At 35.9% G+C, this 24,339-nt stretch overlaps 1 protein-coding gene across 1 annotated transcript in view; it reads left to right on the forward strand.

Moving 5' to 3' along the window:
* The window catches only part of MIPOL1 (mirror-image polydactyly 1), a 295,160-nt gene that overhangs the window by 96,122 nt on the left and 174,699 nt on the right, over window positions 1-24,339 (forward strand). The window contains exons 7-8 of the mRNA XM_068991389.1: window positions 9,042-9,075; window positions 9,335-9,505. Of these exons, the coding sequence (XP_068847490.1) occupies window positions 9,042-9,075; window positions 9,335-9,505 (205 nt within the window). The remainder of the gene's footprint in view (window positions 1-9,041; window positions 9,076-9,334; window positions 9,506-24,339) is intronic.

The following is a 24,339-nucleotide window of genomic DNA, read 5'->3' on the forward strand; positions in this document are numbered from 1 at the left end:
GTTTTCTATTTTAGAGACTTTGGTTATTATTATAGGCACTTTGGTCCTCATCTGTTATCAATTCAATAATTATTTTAATTCCTGTTTTTTTCTGTGCATTCATTGTGACAGTCTCAAGCCTTTCCTGTACGTTAATACTTCCAGTTTTACAGTCCCATCGCCTGTTCTTTCTACTTCATTTATTAAATATATGTCTGTTTATTTATTGTCAATGTTTCCTCAGGCTTTCTTTTCTTTCTTTTTAAAATTATATCAGTTTCAGGTCTGTCCTTTAGTTTTCAGTTTTCCTCTTCATCTGCTTTTTTGTTTCGGCATCTTCTCTTTGAAATTTGTTTTATTGACTTCATGTTCTTATGCTTTTCTAGAATGCCAGCCATTAATAGGTCAACTTCTTCTTTCACTTGGTCGGTGTTATCTTTTATATTGTGATCTTTATTCCATCTGCATGATACTTTGTCATGTGTGTGGTGAATTCATAGTTGACTTGTCATTTCTCTTTTATCTTGCTCATACTTAGAATCGTCAAGAAATTTTATCTGTTCTGATATGGTGCAAATGAATTTTCCTTGATAAATATTTCACATTATTTGACACCTGTTTGCCTTCTCCTCTGACTCTTGGCTAGGTATTGCTTCTGGGCCACCTTTCTACATTGCCCTAGAGCAGTAGGGTAGGAGCAGAGGTTGGGGAGACCTCTTTGGGGTTGGGTACCCATTTTGCTTGAGATCCTGTCCTCTGCTTGTGGAGTTTTGTTTGGTGTCTTGCACTGCACTGAGGGGCCACTCTGTCCCTTCTTGTGAATATCCTGATTCCATGGAGTAGTACTTTGGGGCTTTTATTTGTTACACCAGTGTAGTACAAAGAAACAGGCAAACACAATGGCCAGCCCTGATGATTTTTGCTTCATCTGTAAAGATTCTTAGTAATACAGAAAGATTTCCTTAACTTTTCTTTAGGCTGTCTACTCAACTCATTGGTCTCTTAAGGTTATTTATAAGCTGTGTGGTACTAGTGAAAAATTCCTAAGATTTGGTGAGGTCACTGTCTTTTCTCAATACCTATTTTCATGTGTAAAAAGATAAGTTAGTTGAACCAGTTCAAAATTGTTTTTCCACCCTCCACCTTGTCCTTACTTTAAAAAATTACTGCATGATGTCCTGCTTCCTCTACAGTTTGATTAATTTTTATCTTCTGTTCAAGTGGTATGTGATGGGGTAGATGGATTGTGTTCAGATTTCACTCCACTGTCTTTACTTGGACTTTTTTTAGAATAAACTTTTTATTTTAGAATACTTTCAGATTTACAGAAAAGTTGTGAGGATAATACAGAGTTTATATAATGCTCACCCAGTTTCTTTTATTGCTACCATTTTGTATTACTATGATATATATGTCACAGGAGAGAAGTCAACATTGTTATACAACTATTTACTCTAGGCCATACGGGCTTCCCTGGTGGCTCAGAGGGTAAAGCGTTTGCCTGCAATGCAGGTTCGATTCCTGGGTCAGGAAGAGCCCCTGGAGAAGGAAATGGCAACCCACTCCAGTACCCTTGCCTGGAAAATCCCATAGACAGAGAAGCTTGGTAGGCTACAGTCCATGGGGTCACAAAGAGTCGGACACGACTGAGCGACTTGACTCCACTTCATACTTTATTCAGATTTCACTACTTTTCTCTAATGTCCTTTTTATTTTCCATGATCCTTTCCAGGATTCCATAGGCATGTAGTTACTGTGTCTCCATTGCCCACTCTGGTCTGTGACATTTTCTCAGACTTTCCTTGTTTTTGATGATGTGACAGTTCTTTGGAGTACTGGTCAGTTTATAGAATGTTCCTCAATTTCAGTTTTTGTCATGATTAGACTGACGTATTGGTTTTATGGGACAAATAGTACAGAAGTGAAATGTCATTTTTATCACATCATTTCAAGATTATATTCTGTCAACTTTCAGCTGGGGATGTTAATTTTGGTCTCCCAGTCAAGGTAGTGCTTGCCGTGTTTCTTCACTGTAAAGTTACCCACATTCCTCCTTTATACTCTACTCTTTTGAAGCAGATCACAAAAGTGCAGCCTATACTCAATGGTGGGGCTGGAGAGTGTGGGCTAGGAGGTTGTGTTTTTTTGGTTGTGCTGGGTCTTCGTTGCGGCATGCAGGCGTCTCTGGTTGTGGTGCATGGGCTGAGTTGCCCCGCAGTATGTGGGGTCTTAGTTCCTTGACCAGGGATCCAGCCCTGCATTGAAAGGCAGATTCTTAACCGCTGAACCACCAGGGAAGTCCTGGTTAATTGAGTTCTACCTTTCTTAGTGGACAATATCTATATAAATTATTTGTGATTCTTCAATATAGGAGATTTTATCCCTAATTTATGTGTTTAGTTATGTCAGTATGGACTCATTGATATTCATTTAATACTTTGAGTTATAATTAAATTCTGTGTTAATTTGTTTCTTGGAGTGTTCCAGTTTTGACCATTGGAAACGCTTTCAGGTGATTCCTGTATGCCTTTGGCTTGTTCTCATCCTTTTGGTTTTTGAACATTTTCTTACTTTCTGGCACTATAAAACATATAAAATGCTTTATGAAAGGGATGTGCCCACCCAGCAATGAATCAGAATTCTCATTGCTTACCATCCTTGCCAGCATTTGTAATTATCCTTTTTGTTTGGTTAGGTTTCCATTGGACATTTAGCCATTCTCCAGTAACAGCCATTCTCCAGCTGTGTATCTTCTTTGGTAAAGTGTCTGTTTAGATATTTGACCTGTTTTTGAAGTTGTATTGTTTTCTTCTGTTAATTTTAAGTGTTCTTTATGCATTCCGTATGTGAGTCCTTTTTCAGATAGGTGGTTTTCAAATATTTTCTTGCAGTCCATATTTTTGGTCTCTCAACAATGTGTTTAGCAGAATATAAGTTTAAATTTTGATAAAATCCAGCTTATTGGTTTTTCTTTTATGTTTTGTACTTTTGGTATTGAATCTAAAACTCAGTGCCACATGTTAGGTCACACCAAATTTTCTCCTGTGTTTTCTTCTAGAATTATAAATTTCATGTTTTACATGTAGGTCTATAATTCATTTTTAATTGATTTTTTTGTAAGGTGGTATGGTACATGATGCATACAGTTTTACTTTTACAACTGGACATTTATTTATTCCAGCACCATTTGTGAAAACGGTATCATTTCTCCACTAATTTCCTTTGCACCTTTGCCAAAAATCAATTGACTGTATTCATGTGGGTTAATTTCAGGACTTTCTTTTCTGTTCCATTGATCGGTGAGTCTGTCACTGGCATTGCCAGTACCACACACTCTTGATTGCTAAATCTTGAAATCAGATGTCATCCTTCTAAACTTTGCTCTTTTATTATAGAATTATTTTAACTATTCTGGTACATTGGCCTTTCCATATACCTTGCAGAATCAGTTTGATTTTATCTACAAAAACAGTTGTTGGGGCCAAATGTGTTTAAACATACTCTTCAAATAGATACCTTTTTTCTTATTTCAATAATGCAGCTATTAATACCTTTAGAACTCTTCTTTAGGGATTTGTCAGTATTATTAGCTTCAACTTATCAACCATTCACAGTACTACACTTCACATATAATTTATGACCATAAATCTTTTATGTAGATTGATCATCAGTTTTTATATATCATTTTTATTTGTGCATTGTTGATTTACAATGTTGTGTTAGCTTCAGGTGTACAGCAGAATGAATGTTATGCATACACATATGTGCTCTGCTGTGTGTGCTCGATCATGTCCAGCTCTGCGACCCCAGGGACTATAGCCCACCAGACTCCTCTGTTCATGGAATTTTCCAGGCAAGAATACTGGAGTGGGTTGCCGTTTCCTCCTCCAGGAGATCACCAATTTTAATCATGAATTTTGCTTATAAATAGATTTGAGTGGTTTTTGAAATGAAATTTGCCTGAAAAAGATTACAAATCAATTTTTTATGTAGTGTCACAACTCCTTGAGTTAGGTGATAATCAAGCTTTATCGGTGAGCAAACTTAAGAGTGATTGACTACCTGCCTAAGGAGTCATAGTAAGTCACATGCTATAGCTACCTCAGATCTATTCAGGCAGCTCAAAGTTATCATATCCAAAAATGAATTATTTATTTTTAAAGCCTGATTCTCCCTAATTCACTGTACCAATCAGTGGCATAACCACTCTCCCACATATCCAAACCAAAATTTCTTCCTCAGAATTCCTCTTAGATTGGTCTCGTAGTTTTGTTCATTCTATCTCTTTTTTCCGCTTGGAAATATGACTTGCTTTATGGACTAGGAGATGGTCAGTTCATTCTGTCTCTTTAAAAGATGAATCTAAATTGAACCTTCTTTAAATTTTTTAGCCTCCATTGTCTACTTTCATTGGTATATATGTTTTGTTATAGTTTTTATTACAATACATGAAAATTAGGCTTCTTTGAGGTACAACCTTTTTCATTTTGTTCTAGGTAGAGTTCATATTGAGGGAAGAATGGGGAAGGGAGTTAAGGAAAACAGTCCTATCCTAAGCCTTCTCTTTTAGCTACTTAGTCCATTCAATAAATACTTACTGAATATGTGCTAAGTGTCAGGTAGACTGCTAGTTGCTGGGAACACAGCATTATGGTCTCAGTTAAGATCAGCATCAAGTAAATAATTACATAAATATTTAAAATAATTTCAAGTGATAATGAAGAATTTTTAGTTCCTAGGAAAAGTTTATAGACAGCTCCTACTTTATTACAGTCTAGGGTTTCAGGTAAGGGGATCAGGACAAACACATAAGAAGCAAGAACAGCAGCAGCAACAAATAGCATGTCAGTACAGTTTTATATGGTGCTGTGGAGGTTCCTTTCTAGTTAGCTGAGGTCTGTGAACTCTGAACATCAATAGTGCATTTTAGACTAAATCTTTGTTAAGATAGAACCAATTTGTAACTGAGCTTTGCTTGACTGAAAGGCATATTTAGAAGCATTGTGTGTAAGAAGAAAATATATGAATTATTTTACATCTCTTTTTTTAAAAGGGTTTTGCATCTTTTATTTCTCTAAACAACGACCTTTTTCCTTGGTTTGAGAGATAGTGCCCTACTTTGTGTAGCAAAGTATCCCATATCATTTATCCCATATCAATGGGATATGATAGTTATTCTCAAATTGAACTTTCTCTTTCCTTTGTCTCATAATAGCATATGTGCTTGGTTGCTCAGTTGTGTCTGACTCTTTGTGACCCCATAAACTGTAGCATGGCAGGCTCCTCTGTCCATGGAATTACCTAGGCAAGAATACTGGAGTGGGTTGCCATTTCCTTCTCCAACATTTCTTTTTTAATTCCTCATTTCTTGCTTCCTGTAATCTGGAAATTCCTTCCTTCTCTTTTCTCTTATCATTTTTTCACTTCTGATCTACTTTGCATCTTTCTGTATAATGTTTGTCTTGTCTTATTATTCTGTCACTTCTCTGCTTTCCCTTACTCCCTGAATTTTTAATGCTTTTTTGTCTCTTTTGCTTCTATTCAAAACTAGGAAAAAATAAAAAAGCTTCAAGGTAAAATGACTTTTGTAGCATGCCAGTATAGACATCCGTGCATATGAACATTCCAGCTTTTGAGATCATGATATCTTTTTTCAATCTTTTATTATTGGTGTATTTTTTTATACCATATTAAAGGTGGCACTGTGTAAAAAATGAGACTTAGAGAAAAAAGCAAATACTTTAGGATTTTCTGATAAGGTGATCATTAATTAGTTTTATCATTTGGGGTCAAAGTTTTGCTTCTTCCCATTGAACAAGGTAAATGACTCTAGGTTCAGAAGGAAAAGATGTTATATTGACTGATTTAGGAATAAATCAAGAAATGTGACATTTCGTGCATGAGTCTTTTCACTTAGAGTGCAAGGTTGTCAGTCAGAATTTGCATGGTATAGGAAATCAATTGAAACTTGAGCCCATGGACATTTACTTCAGCAATATTCTTACTGATTATCATGACTGTCTAATTAGATTGTTATTTAGAGTTTATGAAAGGTTAAGATTCTTTTGTTTAATTGTAAACTTCCTATTAAAATATAGTGTATAATTTGTCAGCTATATTTCATATGACAACTATTATTTTGTCTTTATTAAGTAAATAAAACTTTTATGTTGTACACGCTGCTAGTAAACCTTAAGCCTAAAAAGTCATTTTACATAGAAAGTTGAATGTCTTATGTAACTATTTCAAATCGGTTCAATTTTTTAAAGGTAAGTTGTTTGTCTAATTTTTGTTTTCATTTGTGATACAGTATATTATGTACTTACCATAGAACTATATTTAATCTTCTGGAAGCCACTTTTGTTGATTTTTAATCTTTAAGTAGATATTGAATGATCCACCTCATAAAAATGTGTCAAATATACTGTTTTGTCCTTTTGATAACAGCCATTCTGACAGGTATTAGGTTATACCTCGTTGGTTTGTACGAGAGTTTTTAAGTTTTTCTTCTCACGTTTTATTTTTCTCTTAGTGACCATTTATCTTTATACTTATATCAATTTTAAAGGGTCATAATAAAGCAAAATTGAGGTTCACATGCTAAGTGGCTGACTTGGCTCACTCACTTATGCCCTGCATTTCAGACCTGACATACTCACTCACTAAAACATGATTCAGATTCATTTATCAGAAAGTGATAAATCACTGTATATCATGTACTTTTAAAGACAACCACACAATTTATTTATAAACAGAATGCTGAATTCATATACTGAGGATCTAGTATATAACGTCTGCTAAGAAAATTTGATTTTAATACTTTTTCTTAAATTTTAGTTGTTAGCAGGGAGTTAATATTAGATTAAATAGTTATCTTAACCTTTTCCTGTTGAAGACTGTTAATTTAAATCATTTAAAGTCTTAATTTGACTTTCCTTAAAGTAATAATTGTTCACTTTGCAGTGCTTGAAAAAAATGTACAGATATTATACAGGAATTCCATGCACTTTTTATTGTGTTGATTATTTGGAACATAGGAATTCATTAACCTGTCTCTACTGCCATTTTCTTTTCGTCCATATGTATTTCTTTGAAACAAAAAAAAAGGGAGATGCGTAATACTGAGAAATAAAACTTTTTGTTTCCAGTAATCTGTAAATCTGAACGCTTAATTTCCACATGCCTTTTCTCATTTTAAATGATCAAGTTTAATAAATTGTTAAATTTATAAAAATTTAAGCTTCTTTGGAAACTGTCGTTAATCAACTCTTTTAGTTTGATTTCATCTATAAAGAACAACATTAAGGTAAATATTTCTCACCACCTATGGCTTTCTAAAAATCATATTTAGCCAACCAGTAACTGATGGTTAAAGCTGCTCATGTTTTTCAAATGTTTTTACATGATCTTAAACAAGTGTAAGAATTTTATCTTATACTTTTCCACTGTATTTTTTAATTGAGTAAAAGAAATGATTATCTTCATAGTTCTTATAAACTAAGCTTCTGTGAAGCAGAATATTTGAAAACTTTGGATTGATTTTGGGAGAAAAAGATAAAAGAGTATATATTTACCCTTATTGGAATGTGAATCCAAGGGGACATTAGCACTTTGAGATATAATACATTAAATATATATAATTCAAAATTGCTTCACCTACTTGTTAAATACTATTTAAATATGGGTAGAAATAGGTTTTTTTATATATGTTCATCTTTACTTCCTCTCTATGAATGTAGTAGTTTCAACTGTGGAGTTTGGAACAATTTTGTAATAAATTTATTAATTTTTATTTTTTCATAGTATCTTTTTTTTTTGCAGTAAATGTTAAATCATAGGAGCAAAGAAATAGAGGGGGGAAAATCAAAACAGAAATTTGGATATCTAAAATTTTTAGTGCACTTTTTATTTTACCTTTTTGTTTTTGGTTGCATTGCACATCATGTCTGATCTTAGTTCCCCAACCAGGGATTGAACCCACTCCCCCTTCAGTGGAAGCACAAAGCCCTAACCACTAGACCACCAGGGAATTCCCTAGTACAGTTTTTAAATAATTGAAATCATTTCTAAAATCTAGGTAATCTCGCTGGTATCCATGATAAAGTTTCATTTAATCTACCAAATTTAATATTGCCTAAGTTATATTACTGATAATTTTCTAAATATGTGATTTAGAACTTCTTTCTTTACTTTTACTGCATTTCTTCAGTTTACCAACATCAGCAAACTTCTCAGTGAGCGCTAAGACTGTTTTCTTTTTTCATTTTTTTAAATTTATTTTTAATTGGAGGATAATTGCTTTTACAATACTGTGTTACTTTCTGCCACACATCAACATAGTATACATAGGTATACATACGTCCCCTCCCTCTTGAGCTTCCCTCCTACCTCCCATCCCATCCTCCCCCAGCACTGTGACTCTTGTAAGACAAAAATGCATTTATGACGGGAACCAGTTTACCTTTTCTGCCCTTAATTTGAATAATTCTATCTATGTTATGCAGAAAATAATATTAGATATCTAAAAATGTGGCGCAGTTTTGGTCAGCATTTCTATGCAGTGTATTTGTTTTACCAAATAGGTAGCAGCAGATTGTCAGGTCAAATTTAGTGGTAATTATTTGTTGTTGCTTTTTGAGGGAAGATTGTTAAACTTGTAGTAAAAATACTTGCCTTGTTTTATTTGTGATGATGTCCAAAAAAGAGAGGAAATACAGTTTCTGGTAAGAATTGAAAGTCCAGAAATAAATATAATGATGAGAATGAGTGCTTCTATCACTGGGGAACTTTCTTCATCTAAGCACATATGAACAATTGATCCTTGTAGTCATATATAGCGGTAAACATTAATAACTTAACAGTCTGAAGTCAGTGCAGAGGAGATGGAGCATTATTGAAAGATGGAGTCGAGCAGGTGGCACTTTAATATGTTCAGTGTCATGGTTGACTCTAAAGACTAGTCGAATGAAATTACTTGAGGTTCTAAAGATTTAAAAAGCGAACTCATTTTGCTGCACTAAGGAAATGCTACTGATCAGGCTTTCTGTGTCCCTTTTTTCTAGGCTAGAAAATATTAACCCTGAAGAAAATGACATGGTAAGCCATTCTCCGAGGAGATTTCTTGATGTCAGTCTTATATCTTAGAGGCTTAAGTTCAATTGAGTGGGTTTCAAGAACTAAGATGTGGGAAAAAGAAGAATTGACACACTAATAATGTACATCTTTGCTGCAATATGAAAATTCAATAACTTCACTCAGTCAATTTACAATTCACATGTGCCTATTAATTAAAACCCTATATTAAATAAAATATATTAAAACTTCATGTCTGACTAACGTATAATGGTGTTGGTAGACATTACAGGAATTACTGAACAGAATAAACAATGCAGACACAGGGGTAGCTATTCAGAAGAATGGAGCTATAATTGTGGATAGAATCTACAAGACCAAGGAATGTAAAAAGAGAATAACTGCAGAAGAAATGAACGCAGTGATTGAAGAACGAGATGCTGCTTTGTCTCAGGTACCTGCATATATCTGTAAAAGGCTGTCTACCATTTTTCCCTCTTTCTTTACATTAAAAAATGACTTCCCCCCACTTATTCTTAATTCAAATTAGTTTTTAGCTTATAATTAATACCACAATGATTAGCTATATTAAGATAATCACATATTTTGTTATATCATTCTTCAAATATATGTACCCTCATTTCTTAATAAAACTGCTAGCTTTTTATAAAAATTTAGTTCAATTCTTTAAAGTAATCGCTTTTATATGAGACTTCTTACTTGAGTCACGGTTTTGGGAGGGCTGAGATTATGTCTTTATTACTGTTTTATTCCCAGTGCCTAATTCAGTGCCTTTTAGTAAACATGGATAAATGAATCAAATTATTAGGGTATTCTTTTCTGAACATTACTTACACCTTCCTACTCCAGCTGAAACCTGATCACCACCCTGAGGATGCAGCTTCCCCTGCAGTCCTCTCAAGTGTGAATATATTCCCTCCCCCAGCAGTTGGGCCACTGGCCTTGGAGGCTTGTTCGATTAGTGCTTTCAGATCATTGTTCCTTTTTTCTCTCTAAAAACACCTCCAGCTTTGAGACCCATGCATCAGATTGTACCACCCATTACACACTCCTGTTGCAGTCATGTATACACTCCCATATAGCTTCCTTCATCTCAAAGATTTTAGGATCTATTTTACTGTCTCTTTCTTTAGCTTACTCTTGTCACAATTCTTGGTGATTTAAATATCTCTGTGGATGATTCTTTCAGTAGCCATCTCATCTCTGAATCTCTCTCCTCCAGTCTTCCAGATGCTTTTTACCCGTTCTGCTATTGACCCTATGATCATACCTTATTCTTGGTCATTATCAGTCTCAATTTCAAGCATCCACTTACTATCTTTCTGGCCTACTCTAAAACTCTAGCAAATTTTCAACTCTGCTGGTGCCTGATGATATTGATCTTATCACCTCGTTTCCTTTCCTTTAACCCCTTCATGTCCTCTCAGACTCTCTTTATCTAGCTTAGATTCCTTGGGTCACCATAATTATCTCCTACTTGCATGTAAGATAACCTCAGTTGTCCTGACTCTCTTCCTTTGTCCTGCTCACCTAACAAAACCTAAGTTTTATAAATTTAACTTTCTCCCTGTTCTATACCTTCAAAGCTTTATATGGCAAGAGTCTATCACACACATTTGATGACTCAACTGTTCATGACAGTTGTCTTCAAGTAGACCCCTGGTGTTGCCTGATAACCTTCTTGCCTTTTGCTAGTCCACTCACTCTCCCCCTCTGGAGGACTCCTTTATCTTCTTCCTTTCTCCTCAACTATCCAACCTCTTCTCACCAATAGAAAGAGAAATTTCTGCTTGTCTCCATCATATCATTGACTGGCCTACCTGCATGTGGCACCCATATACTCCGCCTTTTCTACTTTATATCTTTCTTACATATTTCTGTTAGCGGACAGCTTCTCTATTTCGCACTAATGGACCTCTTTTCTTGCTTGTTTAGGGTTATCACATAACAAGCTGTCCCTTTTATACTTCATGAAATATTTCCTATTAGCTCATTTCTATCAGTATCTGACATTCTTTAGTATGTCCTTGAAGGCTGGGTGAGTTTTGGCACATCTTGGTCTACCTGTGGTTTATCCCTGTGCTTTTGGTGAGGCTTCCTAAACTGAGAGCTGAGTATTCACTGGGGACCTACTCCTGGAGAATCCTCTAGTCTGTTTGTCTCCTCAGCATTATAAGACTGTTGGAAATGCCAGTATTCTTTTCATAGGGCTTAGGGCTTAGCTCTTTAACTTCGAGCCCTGTACAAGTTTGGGATTTAGCAAATGATCTGAGATGGAAACAAGTCTCAAATCTCTAATTTTGTCACTTCAGCCCTGCATAAATGCCAGAGGCTTAGATGACTTCTCTGTTCTCCAGCTAGAGTCCTCTATGTAGTCACAGCCTGATTTCTCAGCCTCTTGCCCATTCCTTGAGCCTTTAAAACTTAGAGGGAAAAAACAACTTCCGATCTTCCAATCACCTGTCTCCAGCTAAACCCTCTTCAGAATTCTAGCTGCTCAAATCATTGTTGCAGCAGCAGTCTTCTGCTATCTTAAACATGATTTTAAAATTTTAATCTAGCTTTCTTTTTTCTTGGCTGGAGCACTGTTCTGCCGCAGATAATTCTATCTCAATGTGGAAATCTGACATTTATCATTTATCTTCAGATTAGAATTGGGAAAATTTCAATTTAAACTTTTTAAATGAGCAACTTTTTTTTTTTTTTTAGCATTTTGTACCCTACCAAGTGTATTCAATCTTGGATCATTCAGTATATTGTTTAAAAAAAAAAGTGAAGTGTTAGTTGCTCAGTTGTGTCTGACTCTTTGTGACCCCATGGATTGTAGCCTGCCAGGCTCCTCTGTCCATGGAATTCTGCAGGCAAGAATACTGGGTAGCCATTCCCTTCTCCAGGGGATCTTCCTAGTGCAGGGATCAAACTCAGGTCTTCTACGTTGCAGGCAGATTCTTTACTGTCTGAACCACCAGGGAAGCCCTATATTGTAAAAGAGAGAGTCAAAACTATTTTTTTGAGCTTACAACAATTATAGGTATAAACTCCAGCTTAGAATGTTTTAGAAATCATTTATTTTGTTAACTAAAACATCCATGTACGTAGAGAACTTTATTCCTGCTATATTCCAAATCTTTATTACAAAGTTTTTGCTTTTGTGTTTTGGATATATTTTATATACCAACCCCCTAACCCTTTTGCCAAAAGTCCATACCCCAACCTGCATTCCCATGCCTTACTTATTTAGTGCTCAGAAGCTAGGCCGTTCACCTACTACACTGGGTACCAGCTGAGTTCCAGTCAATGAAAATATAATATTATTCTATGGACTACAACTATCAGTGAGGCCTGAAGCCTTCTCCTGCCAGGCTCTAACCATCTATGCATATCCTGGGAAATCAAAACTAGCCTAGAACCAGTCTAATTTAGCCAGAACTCCAGGAATAGTATGCTAATTATGTGAAAACTTGACTGGACCATGGGGTGTCCAGCTTTTTGGTTAGACGTTATTTCTGATTGTGTCTGTTAGGGTGTTTCTGGATGACATTAACATCTGAATCTTACATCATTGACTTTCCTGGTTTTCATGCCTTCGGACTAAAGCTGAAACTATACCTTTTTCTTATGGTTAGAATGAGACTTTGAGTCTTTGGAAAGAATACCACAGAAATATCATCTTAATTAGCACTATTTTCTCTTTCCCCAGGTCAAGTGTCTCAGTGTCCTTTCCCTGAGTTTCCTTTTCCTTTGTTGTCTTCCACTTGTTAATTTTCCATCTTGGCCTATCAAGGCTGAATGAGTGATCATAAATTTCTATTACCTGAACACCATGCAGAGAATCTTAACTCATCACTATTTTCTGGAAAAGAGTCATTCCAAATCCCTAAATTCAGTAGTAACTCTTTTTCATCTGTGTACTCTTCTTTATTGTGTTTGTTGTTGAAAATATTTTTAAAACATTTATGTGCCTCTTTTTAACCAAAATATAATTTAACACATTTTTTTGATAGTTACTTACTTCTGTCAAATGCTATAATGAAAACTATAGATCCTGAGATCTTTTAGGTCCACAGTTGACAAATGTAAAAAGCAGGGAGGATCATGGAGTAAGTATCAGGGTAATTAAAGAAATTCAGCTAAACATTTCACTAGTCAGGTTCCTCCTTCTCTATAGCTTGCAAGCTGTTGATATACCATGCACTAAGCTCTAGCAAAATGAAAAATAAACTAGTTAAGTGGAAGATGTGACTCCGGTACAGGATTACAATGAATAAATTCTAAGAAGGCTGCTGAACAGTTTACCACAAGTACAGGTGATCTGTTGCTTTGTAACTCTTTGTACCTTTAAGTGTATTTCCCCTTCTCACTGACACATGCTTCTATTCACTTGCTACTGTCTCATCTCCTACTGCTTTATAGCCAACTTAAATATTATCTCTTCCATAAAGGTCTCTTTCATGGCACAGTATTGATAAATATCTGCTTTGTGCCCACATTTTACTTTATATCCTATTATACTACTTGTCACACTGCAGTACAGTTGATTGACTTTATGCCTATCTTCCCACCTAACTTGAAGGTAGGAACTGTCCTTTATCTGTGTCTATTAGTCTTTAGGACAGTGTAGGCACAAAACAGATGAATTAATGAATTGAATGAGCTTAGCTATTTTATATTTTAGATCTATTTCAAGATCAGTTCAGTTCTTAAAGGAGTTATGGCTTCAGGTCTTACAATTAAGTCTTTAATTTGTCTCAAGTTAATTTTTGTGAATGGTGTAAGATAGGGATCCAATTTCATTTTATTACATGTTCAGTTCAGTTCAGTCACTTAGTCACGTCTGACTCTTTGTGACCTCATGGACTGCAGCATGCCAGGCTTCCCTGTTCATCACCAACTCTTGGAGTTTACTCAAACTCATGTCCATTGAGTTGGTGATGCCATCCAACCATCTGATCCTTTGTCATCCCCTTCTCCTCCTGCCTTCATTCTTTCCCAGCATCAGAGTCTTTTCCAGTGAGTCAACTCTTTGCATGAGGTGGCCAAAGTATTGGAGTTTCAGCTTCAGCATTAGTCCTTCCAATGAATATTCAGGATTGATTTTCTTTAGGATGGACTGGATGGATCTTCTTGCAGTCCAAGGGACTCTCAAGAGTCTTCTCTCCAACACCACAGTTTAAAAGCATCAATTATTCTGTGCTTAGCTTTCTTTATAGTCCAACTCTCACATCCATACATGACTACTGGAAAAATCATAGCCTTGACTAGACGGACCTTTGTTAGCAAAGTAATGTCTCTGCTTTTTAATATGCTGTCTAGGTTGGTCATAATTTTCCTTGCAAGGAGTAAGCGTCTTTTAATTTCATGGCTGCAGTCACCATCTGCAGTGATTTTGGAGCCCAAAAAAATAAAGTCTGACACTGTCTCCACTGTTTCCTCATGTATTTCAAGATAAACTGAACTAAAAGGAGTTATTGAAATATTTATTCATCCACATTTTACTGAGGACCTGTTATATCTTTGTGTTGGGGGACTCAGTGAAAGTGAAAGTCACTCAGTCATGTCCAACTCTTTGTGTCCCCATGGACTATATAGTCCATGGAATTCTCCAGGCCAGAATACTGGAGTGGGTAGCCTTTCCCTCCTCCAGAGGATCGTCCCAATCCAGGGATAGAAGGTTCTTACTCTTGTGGAACCTATGTTTTATTATGGTAATAAAGATTGTGAACAAACGAATGAAGTATTTTCAGTTAGTGATATTATTAAAATAAAAAGGTAATGGAGAGTGACCACAATTGGTCATAGGATTGTCACTTTAAATTGGGTGATCAAGGCAGTCCTTTTGTTGAATTGTTGAAGTCTGGTGAATAGTTGAATTGAGACTTGAAACAGAAGAGTCCAACTGTGCTAATCTATAAAGAGAACATTCCATCAGGAAAGAATACATCAGTAATGTGCTGTGTAAGGGAACATGCTTTGTGTGTTTAAGGTATCGATGTAAATGTTCCAAGCGTAAATACGGTTGAAGAGCACTGAGCAAGGAAGATACCAGCAACTGATGAGGTAGAAGAGATCGGCAGCAGACAGATTTGTAAGGTTTTATGTGGCATGGTAAGCACTAAAATTTGTGTCTTATATTGAAGGAGAAGGCTGTTGCAATAGTCCAAGCCAGAGATGAAACTGATGCTAGTTCATAGGGGCAAGTGTAGATTTGGAGAAGTAGATACATTTGAAAAATATTTCAAGAGTATACCGAGTAGATCTTTAAGACAGATTGGTTTGGGGCATAAGGGAGCTGGAAGAATTAGGCTGAGTCTGTTTTGGAGTTGAATGCTGTGTAGATTATTTGCTTTCATTTTTGTGATGAGCAAGTTTAGGTGGTGGGTGGGGGGAGGTGATCAGTGTATTTCCAGAGGGAATTTATATTTTTGATGGATATGATATATTTGAGATGATTCTTAGAAATCCAGATGGAAGTATTGAGTATTCACTTAGCTATTGCAGTCATCAGCATACAGATAATTAAAGATGTGACTCTAGATGAAACCAGAGAAAGATAATTGAGAAAGAGTGGGCCTAGGATCAAACCCTGTGGTCTATCAACAATTTAGCAGTTGGCCAAAGTGAAAGGGGCCCATGAAGAGACTAGAAATGATGGAAAATGAAGAAGGAAACTGAAGAAGTGTTTGCAAAAGATGAGAATGATCAGTTCCCTTGAATGGTGTTGAGGGGTCATGCACATTGAAGGTGGGACTATTACTTTTAAATTTGATCAGATGGGAGGTGTTGAGAGCCTTGACAAGAGTTTTGTCCAGGACAGAGGCCACATTGAAGTGGTTTGAGGAAGAATGAAAGGTGAGAAATTAAACGGAGTGAATGTATACGACTTTTATCTCCCTATAATGGCAATAGAGAAATTGCCAATAGATGGAGAATGGGCTTATGTTTAGGGTGAGGGTGAATGGTTGGTGGGCTTTTCTTTCTTTTTTAATGGGAGATTCTAAGGCATGTTGTTGGTCTGTTGATGGAAATGAACCAGAAAAGAAGGAAAGGTGAACTTAAGGGAGAGACTAGAGTATTACTTTAGCTAAGTCTTGAAGTAGATAAGTAGATTGACAGCGGATCTAGAACTTAAGTAGAAGAGTTGTCTGTTGATAGAAACAGTAAAACTACTTTCATCATGGCAGATGACTGTCAAGAACTTGGATAGACACATGAGCTGGCAAGTTGATGAATTTAGGAGATTAGGTGACCATCCTTTTCTTTTTGAAAATGTTAGGTTTTTTGAGTTTCTCAGTGTTAAAGGTCAGTGGATGGTGGTGGAGATTTATAAAGAGGTGATAATTTTAAATACAGTCAGCCTTCCCTGTCTGTAGGTTTGGCAGATATAGTGGATTCAGCCAACCACTGATGGAAATTTCTATCTGTGGTTTGTTGAATCCACGGATGTGGAAACCCTGAATAAGGAGGGCCAACTGTATATTTATTGAAAAAATCCACATGGGCCTGTGCAGTTCATACTGGTGTTTTTCAAGTGCCAACTGTATTTATTGTACTACAGCGCTTTATATAAGGGCCTTGAGCTTCAGTGGGCCTTGATATATATGCAGGAACTCCTGGAACCAGTCCCCCGTAAATACCCTCAGGATGACTGGAGTTTTCCCAGTTTGTGTGTAAATAAACTTTAACAAATCTCCTTGAAGAGCAAACCCAGATTCCTGGCCAGTGATGTAACCATCAGTGGTAATGTTCCACGTTAGCAGAGGAAAGCATAACCAAGTTTCCAGATCTCTCCATTGTTAAGTGTTGCTTTCACTCTGTAGCCCTTGTAATTCACATAATAACTAGCTCCTAATAAATGCAAAATAATGATCTGTTAAATTATTAGAAGTTTGACAAAAAACTCATACTTGAAAATAAATCATAACATTTAGAGTTTGATTTTTTCAAGAAAAGTAGGAGACATGTTTAACATTATTATTGTGACTAAAAATTTTTATTAATTTTTTCCCCTGTCAGGTTGTTAATTTGCTTTCCTGTCTGTCATGCAATTATTTGCCTGTGCATTTTTTCCAGTCCATCTTGCTGAAATGTATTGTTGATATTTGATCTATTCTAATAACTTTCTTTCTTCTTATTACAACATTTTTACAACTTTTTGAAACCATAGATAATGTTGGACAAGTACAGAGAAGCAAGAACGGAAACAGTCATACACAGATCCTTTGTCTTTTTTTCAATGCACACCATATATACTACTTGATAACCTGACTTTTCACTTTGATTTTATATTTTGTGAGATATTCGTATATTTTTCTAAATGTTTATATTAAGATTTATTGAACTCATATGATGTTTGGGGAGATAGTTATATTTTTTCTCTTCTTTTCATAGCAGGAGCATTTTTGTAGGTAAATTTTTATGTACATCCATGTTTATTTCCTTAGGGAAAATTCTTAGAAGTAGAAATACTCAATCAAAGAGTATAAACATTTTAAATAAATATAGATTTTTGTATTGCCTTCATAGAAAAATTGTACACAGAAATGTTGAGATTTCATCCAAGGGAAATTTGGATGAATAAAATGCTCAGGAATTTAGACTTTATTTTCTAGGCAGTTGGGTCTCCTGAAATGTTTTTTAGTTTTCTGGTAATACGGAAAGTACGTTCTTGAACAAGATTTCTGGACAGCACTACATAAAGTGAATTGTATAGTATAAGTCCAAGGCTGAGGAAATAGTTGGGATCATATTGTAATAATTCAGGCAAGAGATAATGAGGGTCTCAACAAGAAAAATGATAGAGGAATAGATATGAAAACTAAACTTGCATTAAAAAAAAAAACAGTTTAAATCATGTATGACTTATAGGAAGGAACACAAATCTTAAGTAAAAATTTGCTGGATATTGACCCCATTTTATAGTACAGAAGCAGCACTCCAGAGGGTTCCTCCACGCCTCTTCCTAGTTAGAATTCCTTTCCAAGAGTAGTCACTGCTCTCACTTCTAACACCTTCTAACACCTAGGTCATTTTGCATGTTTTAAACTTGATATAAAAGGAATCCTGCTACATACTCTTCTGTGTCTGACTTCCTTCATCCAGTGTTATTTATGCCAGTATGGTGATGTGTGTTGTTACAGTTATCAGTGGTTTATCTTTTTCATTATAGTGTTACATTCTATTGTATGAAAATAACAGGTGTTAGAAATGATGTTGTTTCTCTTTTTGATTTATTATGAATGAAGTCCTGTGGTGGTTCTTTACATTCACTACTTTTGGAACATATTCAGGGATATACACAGGAGAATAGCTGTCACAGATTTAGCTTTCATAGGTAATGCTAAATGTTTTCCTGAAGTTGTTCTACCAGTTTACACCAGCAATGTAAGAGCTTCTCTAGCTGCCAGGGTTAACACTTGCTATCACTCAGTTCAGTTGCTCAGTCGTGTCCGACTCATTGCAACCCCATGAATTGCAGCACGCCAGGCCTTCCTGTCCATCACCAACTCCCGGAGTTCACCCAAACTCATGTCCATTGAGTCAGTGATGCCATCCAGCCATCTCATCCTCTGTTGTCCCCTTCTCCATCTGCCACCATTCCCTCCCAGCATGAGAGTCTTTTCCAATGAGTCAACTCTTCAAAGAATTGCAGTTTCAGCTTAAGCATCATTCCTTCCAAAGAACACCCAGGACTGATCTCCTTTAGAATGAACTGGTTGGATCTCCTTGCGGTCCAAGGGACTCTGAAGAGTCTTCTCCAGCACCACAGTTCAGAAGCATCAATTCTTTGGCGCTCAGCTTTCTTCACAGTCCAACTCTCATATCCATACATGACCACTGGAAAAACCATAGCCTTGACTAGACGGACCTTTGTTGGCAAAGTAATGTCCCTGCTTTTGAATATGCTATCTAAGTTGGTCATAACTTTCCTTCCAAGGAGTAAGCGTCTTTTAATTTCATGGCTGCAATCACCATCTGCAGTGATTCTGGAGCCCCCCCAAAATAAAGTCTGACACTGTTTCCACTTTTCCCCATCTATTTCCCATGAAGTGATGGGACCAGATGCCATGGTCTTAGTTTTCTGAATGTTGAGCTTTAAGCCAACTTTTTCACTCTCCTCTTTCACTTTCATCAAGAGGCTTTTTAGTTCTTCACTTTCTGCCATAAGGGTGGTGTCATCTGCATATCTGAGGTTATTGACATTTCTCCTGGCAGTCTTGATTCCAGCTTGTGCTTCTTCCAGCTCAGCATTTCTCATGATGTACTCTGCATAGAAGTTAAATAAGCAGGGTGACAATATAGAGCCTTGACGTACTCCTTTTCCTATTTGGAACCAGTCTGTTGTTCCATGTCTAGTTCTAGCTGTTGCCTCCTGACCTTCATATATGTTTCTCAAGAGGCAGGTCAAGTGGTCTGGTATTCCCATCTCATTCAGAATTTTCCACAGTTGATTATGATCCACACAAAGGCTTTGGCATAGTCAACAAAGCCGAAATAGATGTTTTTCTGGAACTCTCTTGCTTTTTCGATGATCCAGTGGATGTTGGCAATTTGATCTCTGGTTCCTCTGCCTTTTCTAAAACCAGCTTGAACATCTGGAAGTTCATGGTTCATGTGTTGCTGATACCTGGCTTGGAGAATTTTGAGCATTACTTTACTAGCGTATGAGATGAGTGCAATTGTGCAGTAGTTTGAGCATTCTTTGGCATTGCCTTTCTTTGGGATTGGAATGAAAACTGACCTTTTCCAGTCCTGTGGCCACTGCTGAGTTTTCCAAATTTGCTGGCATATTGAGTGCAGCACTTTTACAGCATCATCTTCCAGATTTGAAATAGCTCAACTGGAATTTCATCACCTCTACTAGCTTTGTTCGTAGTGATGCTTTCTAAGGCCCACTTAACTTCACATTCTACGATGTCTGGGTCTAGGTGAGTGATCACTCCATCATGATTATCTTGGTCGTGAAGCTCTTTTTCGTACAGTTCTTCTGTGTATTCTTGCCTCCTGTTCTTAATATCTGCTGCTTCTGTTAGGATACCATTTCTGTCCTTTTTCGAGCCCATCTTTGCATAAAATGTTCCCTTGGTATCTCTAATTTTCTTGAAGAGATCTCTAGTCTTTCCCATTCTGTTGTTTTCCTCTATTTTGTTGCATTGATTTCTGAGGAAGGCTTTCTTATCTCTCCTTGCTATACTTTGGAACTCTGCATTCAGATGCTTATATCTTTCCTTTTCTCCTTTGCTTTTCACTTCTCTTCTTTTCACAGCTATTTGTAAGTCCTTCCCAGACAGCCATTTTGCTTTTTTGCATTTCTTTTCCATGGGGATGGTCTTGATCCCTGTCTCCTGTACAATGTCACGAACCTCTGTCCTTAGTTCATCAGGCACTCTGTCTATCAGATCTAGTCCCTTAAATCTACTTCTCACTTCCACTGCATAATCATAAGGGATTTGATTTAGGTCATACCTGAATGGTCTATTGGTTTTCCCTACTTTATTCAATTTAAGTCTGAATTTGGCAATAGGGAGTTCATGATCTGAGCCACAGTCAGCTTCCCGTCTTGTTTTTGCTGACTGTATAGAGCTTCTCCATCTTTGGCTGCAAAGAGTATAATCAGTCTGATTTCGGTGTTGACCATCTGGTGATGTCCTTGTGTAGAGTCTTCTCTTGTGTTGTTGGAAGAGGGTGTTTGCTATGACCAGTGCGTTCTCTTGGCAAAACTCTGTTAGCCTTTGCCATGTTTCATTCCGTATTCCAAGGCCAAATTTTCCTGATAGTCCAGGTGTTTCTTGACTTCCTACTTTTGCATTCCAGTCTCCTATAATGAAAAGGACATCTTTTTTGGGTGTTAGTTCTAAAAGGTCTTGGAGGTCTTTGTAGAACTGTTCGACTTCAGCTTCTTCAGCATTACTGGTTGGTACATAGACTTTGATTACTGTGATATTGCCTTGGAAACAAACAGAGATCATTCTGTTGTTTTTGAGATTATATCCAAGTACTGCCTTTTAGACTCTTGTTGACCATGATGGCTACTCCATTTCTTCTAAGGGATTCCTGCCCACAGTAATAAATATAATGGTCATCTGACTTAAATTCACCCATTCCAGTCCATTTTAGTTCGCTGATTCCTAGAATGTCGACATTCACTCTTGCCATCTCCTGTTTGACTACTTCCAATTTGCCTTGATTCATGGACCTAACATTCCATATTCCTATACAATATTGCTCTTTACAGCATCGGACCTTGCTTCTATCACCAGTCACATCCACAACTGGATATTGTTTTTTATTTGGTTCCATCCCTTCATTCTTTCTGGAGTCATTTCTCCACTGATCTCCAGTAGCATATTGGGCACCTTTATTTTAATTTCCATCATTTTGATCGATATGTAGTTGCATTTCATTAGGCGTTAATTTGTGTTTCCTTAATCACTAATGACCTTGATCTTCTCTTCATGTATTTATTGGCCATTTTGATATCCTCTTTTGTGAAGTGTCTGTTAGGCTTTTGCCCAATATTAAACTTGTTTGTTTTTTCTTATTGAATTATGTAATTTGGATACAAATGCTTGCACACTTTGGGACTTGCATTTTTATTCTCTTATTGCTGTCTTTTGTCATCAAAAATTCTTAATTTTAATGAAGTATATTTTCTCATTTTTTTTTCCTAGTAGTTAATGTATTTTGTCACCTCTTTAAGAACCCCTTGCTTTCTCAGAGTGATGAACATGTTCTGCTGTGCTTTCTTCTAGAAGCTCGATTATTTTAGCTTTCACATTTGGTCTTCATTGGTTTCCAATTAATTTTTATGTATTCCAGATACATCATTTTCTTCAAATGAATGTCTACTTGTCTGGACCCAGTATCATGTATTTAAAGGATCAACTCCTTTCCTCTTGCCTCCAGTGAATTCTAATGTATCGGGTGGCTGTATGTATGTGGGTTTGTTTCTGGATTCTTGGTCCTTTGTTCAGATTGTCATTTTTCAGGAGAAAAAAAATCGTCTAGTATTCTGATGAGAATTACACGGACTATAAAGATCAATTAGAGAAAGATTGGCCTCTTAGAATCTTCCAAACCATTGATCTTTTCATAAAAATTATTGATTTTTCTTTGTATACCACTTTGGTCGCATCCCACAAGTTTTTGATATGTTTGTTATTTCATTATTATATACCTTAAAATGTTTGTTATTTTCTATATGTGGTTTTTTTTCTAGAATCCATGAGTCATTTAGAAATATGTTGCTAACACTTAAACATTAGATTTGATATTTTGTCATTAAATTGGAATTTAAGTCCATGGAGACAAGTAAACAAGCTAGGTTATTTCCGTCCTTAGAAATTTGTTGATACTTTGCTCTGACACCAAGACAAGTTGTATTTGTTACATGCGCTGTGTATTCTAAAACATTGTGTATTCTGCAGTTGCCAAATGTAGTCTTTTTCTCTATGTGTCATTTAGGTCCAGTAGATTAATCATGTCTTTCAGTTCTGTATTCGTAGATTTATTCTTGCTTGTTGTATGTATTCCTGAGGGAGGTGTTTAAAGTATCAAATGATCATGATGAATTTTTCTTCTTTTAATTCGGTTAACTTTTGTCTTACTTATTTTGAAACCATGTAATTATGTTCTCAAGTCTTTAGGATTACTATAGCAACCTTTTTTCCCTAACATTTTCTTATGACATATTTTCAATGTATGGCACTCATCACCTGAAATCCTTAATCCAAAAATCGGTAGTATTTTGCTAAGCTTGATTTGTTATATTATCTCTGCGTTATCCATCCTTTCCTCTTATCAGTCAGTTCACCTCACTCACTTTATGAATTTCAGGTGAAGGCAGGAATCGGTACTTTGTCCTCTGAATTCTTCAGCACAGCATATCATTAGCTATCACTCCAGAAATTTTCCCCATTATCTTTGCAGTTAACCCATGCCCTTTCTGTTCCCCAGTAGCAATCATCAGTCTGGTATTTTTACATCATTAATTAGTTATACTTTCTCGAGAAAGTTATATGCTCGAGATCACAATATATCTTAGATGATCACATTTGTTTTGGTCTCATATGCTTGTTGGGTAGAAAATACATATTTTTCTAAGCTTGCCTCTTGCTGTTGAGGACTGATTTTTTTTTTCTTAAGATTTTCTTCATCTTTTTTTGAAGTTGATCTAGAATTTCTATTATTCTTTTTCTGTGCGAATTCCTGTGGGTCATTCTGTTAAAACTGCATTTCAGCATATCATAAAGATCTGCATGTAATTTTGCCATCTTAAAATATCAAAAACTGAAGTTATTTCCTTAAAAATTAGTCTTCACCAGCTTTGCAACTAAAACTTTTTAAAATATAATAGACCATGTTAAGTATGCAATACCATTTTCTCTGATACATTATTCTTCAGTGTAATAGTAAACCTACACTTATTTTCCAGAAAAAGCAATGTTAGGCATGATTGAAGGGAGTGTGAGTTTAAACCATGAACACATTTGATAATTAGCAGAAGTCTCTAAGTTTTGAGGAGCCTGTATTATAAAGTTTTGGCATGAAAGCATCTTTTTTCTAAAGACTTTGTGACATTTTTTGTGTAAGTTATAAATTTATGATTTTAAAAAATCCCATATTTTGTAGTAATCTTGAAAAACTACTTTATAGTTTCATAAACTGCCATTTGGGCACAAAAATTCAAATTGCTGTGATTTTGTTTCTTCATTACATCTCTGATTTCATAAGGAAAATTTTCAGTTAGCATTTTGGTTAATTATATTTCTGCTAAATTTTCTTTTCAAAAATACAGGAACATGCAACCAAATATGTAGTAAAATTATTTGACTTGTTTACACAAGTAGTTCAGGAGTAACATAAAGATATCTGAATGTATCATTCACTATAAAATGTATGTCTTTGGTCCAAAGTATTCGGACACTTTTTAAAATAAAACTTTATTTCTCAACATCAAGGCCCTCACTGTTGAAAATGACTCTGTGGCTGTGCCTGTACATTTACCTGCAGGTTTGTTTGATTAATTGCTACTTGACTCATCTATCGTAATACTAAGCTCTGGGATCACAAAAGATCAGATTCTCAAATCACCTCCTAGAATTAATTTAAATATCTAATGTTGATACTTGCAATGATTCAGGGGATAATGGTTTTTACTGTTACTAGTAGCCTATTTCAGTATTATAAACCCTTGGAAAAAATTCTGAATTTATATATTAACTCCTTGTTAACATTATTTAACCTGTTGCAGTAAAAAATTATCGTAGT

Source organism: Capricornis sumatraensis, chromosome 19 (assembly GCF_032405125.1).
Source record: "Capricornis sumatraensis isolate serow.1 chromosome 19, serow.2, whole genome shotgun sequence".
NCBI classification, from domain to species: domain Eukaryota; kingdom Metazoa; phylum Chordata; class Mammalia; order Artiodactyla; family Bovidae; genus Capricornis; species Capricornis sumatraensis.